The sequence below is a fragment of the Coregonus clupeaformis genome, unplaced genomic scaffold (assembly GCF_020615455.1).
Source record: "Coregonus clupeaformis isolate EN_2021a unplaced genomic scaffold, ASM2061545v1 scaf2899, whole genome shotgun sequence".
Classification (NCBI taxonomy): domain Eukaryota; kingdom Metazoa; phylum Chordata; class Actinopteri; order Salmoniformes; family Salmonidae; genus Coregonus; species Coregonus clupeaformis.
In genome coordinates, this window is record NW_025536353.1 from 25,501 (window position 1) to 35,000 (window position 9,500).

Here is a 9,500-nt window from a genome sequence, read left to right on the forward strand (position 1 = left end):
GTGCCAGGAAAATAACCTCTCACTCAACGTCAACAAAACAAAGGAGATGATCGTGGACTTCACACTGAGACTGCCATCATGTGAGAGACACATGCCCCGCCCCCTCTAAACCCTGCCTCCCCTACCCCAATTCAACACACAGGACCCAGATGACATTGTCCTGCCCTCTCTGTAAATACTAAAGACTGTTCTTTCTATCTGGCTTTAAAAAAAAGTGCTTTAAGAGATGTTCTATGAGATTACTCACATGACTGTATATGTGTGGTCTATAAGAAACAAAATGGTTGACTCCTGATCAGTCTCCAGTGTTACTGTGGCCTTCCCTTCTCCTGTGCCAAACATCTTTTACTTCTTAATTTCTCTCACTCTCTTAACTTCTCTTTCTTTCTTTCTCTTTCTTTCTTTCTTTCTTTCTTTCTTTCTTTCTTTCTTTCTTTCTTTCTTTCTTTCTTTCTTTCTTTCTTTCTTTCTTTCTTTCTTTCTTTATTTTGTATTGGTGATTTTTGGATGGCTGTGTAAAATGCGATATAGCATGCCCCCCTTACTTGCGGGTGCATGTCCCTTTATGTATGTATGTAACTCAACCCTAATAAGTGCCATGTTGGCTTGTTTTTAAAATGGCCAACAAGTCAAGTGAGAGTTGATCCTGTCCTGTCAGCACAGAAGCAACATGCTAACTGTCTATAGTATGTTTTACTGTATCATATTATCAAAGTAACGCATTTGAAAATGTTCAAGTAACCATAGTGAGACATACAGTTATGACTATGTCATGCTTTTGCTGTCCTTTTTTCTCTCTTGATAATAAATAAACACAACAGTGCTTTGACAAACTGACTCCAACTATCTTTGGAATTCCATCACCATGATTTGTATTGTTATTTCATTGGTTGGTGGTGACATGGTGTAGCTATTTCCATCGTGGACTTCAGGAAACAGCAGAGGGTGCACCCCCCTGTCCACATCGACTGGACCGCAGTGGAGAAGGTGGAAAGATTCAAGTTCCTTGGTGTACACATCACTGACAAACTGAAATGGACGACCCACACAGACAGTGTGGTGAAGAAGGCGCAACAGAGCCTCTCCAACCTCAGGAGGTGAAATAAATTTGGCTTGGCCTTTAGGAAGGCCTAAAAGATAACCAAGGACATCAACCACCCGAGCCACTGCCTGTTCACCCTGCTATCATCCAGAAGGCCAGGTCAGATAACCAAGGACATCAACCACCCGAGCCACTGCCTGTTCACCCCGCTATCATCCAGAAGGCCAGGTCAGATCACCAAGGACATCAACCACCCGAGCCACTGCCTGTTCACCCTGCTATAATCCAGAAGGCCAGGTCAGTACAGGTGCATGAAAGCTGTATGCACGCATGACTGTAAGTCGCTTTGGATAAAAACGTCTGCTAAATGGCATATTATATTATATTATAAAGCTGGGACCTAGAGACTGAAAAACAGCTTTGATCTCAAGGCCATCAGACTGTTAAATAGCCTTCACTAGCACATTAGAGGCTGCTGCCTATAGACAGCGACTATAAATCACTGGCCACTTTAAGAAATGGAACACTAGCCACTTTAATAATGTTTACATATCTTGCATTACTCATCTCATATGTATATACTGTATTCTATACTATTCTACGGTATCTTAGTCACTTTAATAATGTTTACATATCTTGCATTACTCATCTCATATGTATATACTGTATTCTATACTATTCTACTGTATCTTAGTCCATGCCGCTCTGTCATTGCTTGTCCATATATGTATATATTCTTAATTCATTGCTTACTAGTTTTGTGTGTATTGGGTATATGTTGTGGAATTGTTAGATATGACTTGTTAGATATTACTGCACTGTCGGAGCTAGAAGCACAAGCATTTCGCTACACCCGCAATAACATCTGCTGAACACGTGTATGTGACCAATAAAAATGTGATTTTATATTTTATATTTATTTATTTTTTGGATTTGTGTGTATTGTTTTGAATTATTAGGTATTACTGCACTGACTTTTGGAGCTAGAAACATAAGCATTTCGCTGCACCTGCGATAACATATGCAAAATATGTGTACATGACAAATACAATTTCATTTGATTTATGTGCTTGTTTTCATTAAATAAATGCTTCAAAATTCACAAAAAGTGACGTTATAGAGTCTCATAGAACACAGCACATAAGAACTCCTAAGCCTGTGTTTACCACAGACCTTATTTTCGGTGTTTATCCAAAAACCCTACAAAAAAAAAACAATTCATTTCCCCATAGGCTTTACCCCCATGGCGGAGTTAGTGCCTACAAAAAGACGCCATTACTATTTCTCTCTATTGGCGTCTTTCAGCGGTGCATTCAGGTCGCCTGAACGTTTGCTACGTTGTGGAACGGTTTGTGCTAAACGACACAGACTTTGAGATACGTTTGCTCCGTTCGGTGGGTGTGCCAGGGTGTGGCTGTAATCAATGAGTGACGAATTTAAAGGGAGCTGTGCATTTTTAACACACAACCCAACCCCTCCCCGTTTTTCAACTAGTCGTTCGTGTACAGTACCGTTTTTGTACTGTACTGAACGTAGCCCAGTCGATGCTGCCAGTGTTACGTATAATCTAGTGGACGGGAAGCTTCTTCGAGAACAACAACGCCACCTCGTTAGCGTGCTATCCAACACCGCCGAAACATTTAAGCCCTTCAGACCAATTTCGGTGTATATTTGCCACTGTGTTTTGAACACACTTCTGTCGTATCTACTAGTTACCCAATTTAATGTAATATTTACGTTGTTAGGGAGCTAAATTAGCCTGGCCCTAAGCTAATGCTAACTAACATCCCTGACCATGAGCTCACTAAGCTACTCTCCTCCTGCTAAAGACGAGGAGGTCTGCTGGACGGAGAAAGAGGGTCTGTGGCTGAACGTTGTCGTGAAAGAGGAGGAGGAAGAGGAGAATATCTCAGTAAAGAAAGAAGTAGAGGGTGAAGCTGTTACCGTGAAAGAAGAAGATGAAGACGTTACAGTGAAAAAAGAGGAAGAAACGTTCAGAGTGAAAGAGGAGGAGGATGTTACAGTGAAGGAAGAGATAGAGGAGGATGCAGGTTTTGGAGTGGAAGATGAGGAGGAGGAGGAAGAAGAAGAGGAGACTGAAGATAGGATTAACGCCAGTAAGTACAGTCTTAAACAGGGCCACCGACAAAACGCTAAAAATGGATCAATGCATCCAATAACATTGACAGTAATACAGTGGGGTCTGAAATGATTGTCACCCTTAGTGGAATTGTTGTAAAAAAAAATTGGTCAGGCCTCTTGGCATCAGGGACAACCTTTTCCTGTTTTAAAGCTAGTTTACTACAATTCTACACATTTTGACATGGCTTATGTCATGCTATCTGAGTGACTCAAACATAACAAAATGCCATTAGATTCTCCCTGACGGTCTAGTATTTATTTTGGTGACTGTTAGTTCTCATGGATTATCTTATAATAAATAACAATAAAAAATATATAAATACCTCAATTATTTCCTCTATGTCCTTTATATCTGGTTTTAGTCGTTTTAAGTTTACACTGCAACGATTCTAAATGAATAGAAGGGAAACACTGGAGGAATGTTTTCCTCTCAATTAGGTAAGGGTGAAAAGTATTGACACCCCTGTTTTCAAACCCTTTCAATACCTCACCTTGGGAGGATAACGGCACTGAGCCTTTTTCTAAGATGTTTAATGATTTGAAGAACACATTGGGAGGGATCTTAGACGATTCCCCCATACAGAGTCCTTCCAGATCCTTGATATCCCTCATCTGCACTTATGGACTGCCCCTCTTCAATTCAAAACCACAGGTTTTCAATGGGGTTAAAGTCTGGAGACTGAGATGGCCGTGCATTCTCATTTTGACACCAAACCACAGGTTTTCAATGGGGTTAAAGTCTGGAGACTGAGATGGCCATGCATTCTCATTTTGACACCAAACCACAGGTTTTCAATGGGGTTAAAGTCTGGAGACTGAGATGGCCATGCATTCTCATTTTGACACCAAACCACAGGTTTTCAATGGGGTTAAAGTCTGGAGACTGAGATGGCCATGCATTCTCATTTTGACACCAAACCACAGGTTTTCAATGGGGTTAAAGTCTGGAGACTGAGATGGCCATGCATTCTCATTTTGACACCAAACCACAGGTTTTCAATGGGGTTAAAGTCTGGAGACTGAGATGGCCATGCCATCTTAAGAGAGTCATAGTTACTGGCAACGCTTCATTGAATTTCTTCACTGTGATGTGAGGAGCACCGGCGAAGCGGGGCTTGTCTCCTTTGAATATCATTCATTTGACATTCGGTTGATCCGCGTGGCGGTAGTTGACCCTTTTCCGGCTTACAGATTGGCCGTCAGTCGTCCTGTCAGTCATCCATGTGCTACGCACTACTTACCTGGATTGAGATCGCCAAAGGACTAGCGCTACTGTATCTGGGGTCCTCCGGCTAGGGTGGGCCATCCGTTTCCTACTGCTAGGGGTGGGCCATCCGTTTCCTACTGCTAGGGGTGGGCCATCCGTTTCCTACTGCTAGGGTGGGCCATCCGTTTCCTACTGCTAGGGTGGGCCATCCGTTTTCTACTGCTAGGGTGGGCCATCCGTTTTCTACTGCTAGGGGTGGGCCATCCGTTTCCTACTGCTAGGGTGGGCCATCCGTTTCCTACTGCTAGGGTGGGCCATCCGTTTCCTACTGCTAGGGGTGGGCCATCCGTTTCCTAATGCTAGGGTGGGCCATCCGTTTCCTACTGCTAGGGTGGGCCATCCGTTTCCTACTGCTTGGGTGGGCCATCCGTTTCCTACTGCTAGGGTGGGCCATCCGTTTCCTACTGCTAGGGTGGGCCATCCGTTTCCTACTGCTAGGGTGGGCCATCCGTTTCCTACTGCTTGTCTCCGTCTGGCACTCCCAAGAAACCTGAGGGCAATATAACAAGAGGGATTATTCGGCCGGTATTTCGGAGGTAGCGCCCTCGGCTATTGTATGCAAATGTACGATTATTTGTTAGCTTATGCTTGTGTGATACTTGTTACCATTCCTGCCCCTCGCACCTCACTGCGTGCGTGTCAGTATTGATGGCTGTGTGTTGTGATTGGGGGTAGGGGTGGGCGATATGAGCTAAAATTCATATCACGATATTTTCCACTGTCCAGACGATATCGATATGATATCACGATATATGACGTAAAAAAATATGAATCACATTTTAATATCCCTTCTTGGTTAAATTATATTAGTTAAGGAAAAATATGTATTTGAACCTTATATAACCAGAAAGAGTGAGGCATTGGACCGTATGGACCTGAAAAGTTTTTATTTGTATTGTGCAAACATGCATTCCGTAAACATGAGGTAGGTAGGCCTATATATATATATATATATATATATAAATTAGATATTAAGTAAAATTAAATAAAAAATAACAGGAGATAAAGAAAATAAGGTAATTACAAATTCAAATACGTGTGTTTGTTTTGGCTACGGTCCGTAGATATGTAAAAAACTAACCGTTTGAAACTAAACCTTTCAAGCCTCAACCATCAATTATCAACAATATCAACAAATCTTCACTAGAACTTTCTTCACAAGTTCCGTGCCAGGAATACCAGCATGTTGACTGTTTCTGGCTTTAGTGCTGCCCTGTGACATGTCACCACATTGCCCCCAGTGCTGAATGCCCTCTCAGAGGGGGCACTTGTGGCAGGGATGCATAAGTATTTCTTTGCCAGACAACTCACACGTGGAAAATTAGATCCGTGAAATCGCCACCACTCCAAAGGATCAGACTCGCTGTCTGCTGCCGTTGCCAGAATGTAGCTATTCAGCTCTTGCTCAATGATCTGCCTCTCTGAACATGAGGCAGGTGCACTGCTGGTCTGCTTAAAGAAGCTCCCAAGGCTCTTCTTGGGCTTCTTGCCTGATTGATGAGCAGTGGAAGCTTCTTTCTCCCTGTCAGTGTGATCCTCTGCAAGAGACGATTTTCCCAGGGCTGTGTTCTCCACCAGGAGGGCTTCGGTCTCTGAGGCAGCTCTCACCTTAAAAAATGAAAATAATTAAACTTTATTTGTATAGCACCTTTCATACATAAAATGCAGCCCAAAGTGCTTTACATTTGAAGCAATAAAACAAGAACAAATGAATAAATACCTTAATGTCCTCCAGTTTCTCAGCGGACATGTACCTGGTCTTGAACCTTGGATCTAGAAAGGTAGCCATGGAGAGCAGCTCATCTGTTGCAGGGTCAGTGTACTTGTTATTCAAGTAATCAAGAACCTTGATCTTGATCTCTTTGGTCAGTTCTGTATCGTCCTTGCTCAGATTTAGAACCTCTGCATTTAACAGATTGATGACAGGCTTCAAATAGGACACGCTCACATACGCTTCTCCTGACAGGGCATCTGTAAAGTCCTGGAGTGGCTTCAGTGCTGCTGTGACTGATTCCAAGACCTGGATGTCTTGCCAGGTAGGTACAAGGTGCCGTGTCTTTTTGTCCCCTGCCAGGACCTGTGTAATGGCCTTTTCCTGCTCCAGGACTCTTTCCATCATTTTCAGACGAGATCCCCACCTTGTCGGAGATTCTGTGATGAGCTTGTGCAGGGGCAGGCTTAGTTCATTCTGTGCTGTCATCAGGGCCTTCTGCTTTTTCCAGCTGTATGAGAACGTGCTAACCACCTTTTTGCAAACCCCTGTGGCCCGGGAAATCGCACACCCCTGTGGCCCGGGAGCGTTTTGGACACTCCTCTCTGGAAATTGGGAATAAGAAATCAAAATAATAGGGTGAAAAATAATCGAATCACAATACAATAATAATTAATAATAATGCATTTTTATATAGAAATCACAATACAATATAACTTTTAATCTTTGTTTGAGGATTTACGGCATTTACATTCAACTGTTACACATTTTACAAATCTGATGTGCTTAGATTTAGCCTACGGTACATGGCTGATGTGAGCTGTATTTTTTCTTAATAATAAGCATCATACAGGGTAGGCCTAGGCTACAGTCCTGAAACTTACCAATAGCATTGTGCAGCCTGTGTCCGAAACATCCAAGGTTTGCCCACTTGTTCAGCTGCAATGCCTTGATCATGTTCGATCCGCTGTCGGTCGTCATACAAACTTGACGCGACTCTTTTAATCCCCAGGACGACAGTATGTCCCTCAGCCCACCTGCAATTATTTCCCCGGTGTGGTCGTCTGGGAAATAAGACGTCTGTAGGCACTTACTTTTCAGTTTCCAGTCACCGTCTATGTAATGGATTGTGAGGCTTATATAAGGTTCTGTGGTACGACTTGACCATAGATCGGCAGTAGTGGAGAAGAATGGAATGTTATTTATCTCACTGTAAACTCTGTCCCAGCATTCTGTGTAAAGCTGTGGCAGGCATTTTTGGCTAAAATATTTGCGGCTCGGGATCTCATATCTTGGGTCCAGAGTTTGAATCAACTTTCTGAACCCCTCTTTCTCCACAGTTTGAATCGGTACCATGTCCTTCGCTATGTGATTTGTAATCGCAGCTGTGATGTCTATCCATTTTTTGCTCGTCTTCTCATAGCAAGTACCGGCAGCAAATGATGATATAATTGATTGTTGAGTGCGAGTCTGGCTTGTCTTCGGGCGAGCTCCTGGGCTTACTGTCTCACGCATTCTGGTGCATTGTTCATACTCACGGACATGTATGTTTTTTAAGTGATTGAACAGGTTGGTCGTGTTTCCACCTTTTGCTAAGACAACACGACGACACAACTTGCATAGGGTAGTGTTTTGGTCGGGGTCGGAGATTTTAAAGCCAAACCAGTTCCAAACAACAGAGGTGCCCCCTTTCTTCTTAACCAATTTATCCTCCTGCTCTTGAGCAACATCAATTTCTGTGTTTTCGCTCATCCTGGATTGTAAAGTTTTCCCCCAATAGTTAACCTGCCTCCTAACTGCAGCTGCCTGCACACTTCTTTGTTGCTAGCACTACATGCGTGCAACAAGTGCATGCGACGTGCGCTCATAAAAATAGGTCAACATATTAACATACATTCTTTTATTCGTAAGAACCAAGAAAGGTTGGATAAAAAAAATAAAAAAAAGATGTAGCTACTTAGTACTATCACTCAGTTGAAATTTGGAACAAAAAAATATTGATGCAAAATTCGAATTTATGAATTCTGAATAAATCGCGGTATCCATGATATTGCTAAATCCATATCATGGCGCGGCACAATACCGGTTTTTACTATCAAACCGGTATATCGCCCACTCCTAATTGGGGGGCACTTTGATTACCGTGCACTCTCTGGTTTGCTCCCTCGGCCTGCACCGTCGTCAGCGTGCACCCTGTTCTGACGACCGCCCAAGTGGTCTCCCAATTTTGTTGGGGTTTTCGTTGTTAGGAGTACCAAGGAATATCAGATCCACTTGACCTGATGCGGCCCCGGGTGATTTAAACACCCTCCTCACTCGGGGCCTCTTCCTCCAGCCGGTCGGCACGGAAAAATTCTCTCAGCAGATCGATGGAGTAGAGCAGGACTCTCCGGCTCACGAGCTGTCCCATACCCTTCACCGAGCTGCTCAACAGCACCAAGTCATCGGCAAACGCTAAAGTGGTGGTCTGGCTGCCTTCCGACCCGACCCCCGAGCCGTGGTCGTTCGAGTGTCTGGATCAACGGATCCAGAGCCAGATTGAACAGCAGAGGTGACATTGGGTCACCTTGCTTAACACCGACCGACATGTCAATCTTTGTGGATTTTACTCCGTCAATGATAATGGAAGTTGTGCTTTTTCTCATAGGTGCTCCGGATCAGCTCCATGATGTGCTGTTCGAGGCCCCTTTGCCCTAGAACACCCTGAAGGTGCGATACAGAGTCAAAGGCCTTCGCAAAGTCCACAAATACCACCGCTAAGGGTGTTCGTTGTTTTTTTTCACTCTTCTTGATGAGCCCCTGTAGCAACATCAAGTTTTCTGAACACCCCGGGGGCGGATATGAAGCTGTCTTGGATGTATTGGGCAGGTACACGCCAACCTGGCTGTGATAATCCTTGAGAAGAGCCTTGCCACTACAGATCCGATGGTGATTTGCCTCCACCCTCCGCTCTTCAAACGTTCTGCTGGGTCGGATGTTTTTGGGTGTTAGGGTAGTGCGGCACTCTTTTGAAGGCCGATGGAAGGACACCAGCCACATCGGAGAATAGGCTAGCCAACTTGTCTCCCTTTTGGGTCCCAACTGACCAGACTTTCTCTGGTTACTCCGTCTGGTCCCGCTGCAGTGCCCTTTTTCATTGCTTTTGAGGTTTCCGCATGACCTCCGTTGCTGAGATCAGATGCTGGAATTCACCATTGTTGGCCCCTCCTTCGGCGCGGAATTGGCCCAGCACATTGAACGGCTTCGTGGCCCGCCACCTGTTGGCGAAGGCCAGAGTGAGTTCTGGCATGGGGATGGCACACGGACCGTTCACTTCGCCGTCTAAGATTAGGGCCGCC

At 44.2% G+C, this 9,500-nt stretch overlaps 1 protein-coding gene across 1 annotated transcript in view; it reads left to right on the forward strand.

Annotated features, from left to right (window-relative positions):
- The first annotated feature begins 617 nt into the window (after positions 1-617).
- The window catches only part of LOC121556417 (zinc finger protein 239), a 16,594-nt gene continuing 7,711 nt past the window's right edge, over positions 618-9,500 (forward strand). Inside the window, exons 1-2 of the mRNA XM_041870324.2 lie at positions 618-633; positions 3,067-3,159. Of these exons, the coding sequence (XP_041726258.2) occupies positions 618-633; positions 3,067-3,159 (109 nt within the window). The remainder of the gene's footprint in view (positions 634-3,066; positions 3,160-9,500) is intronic.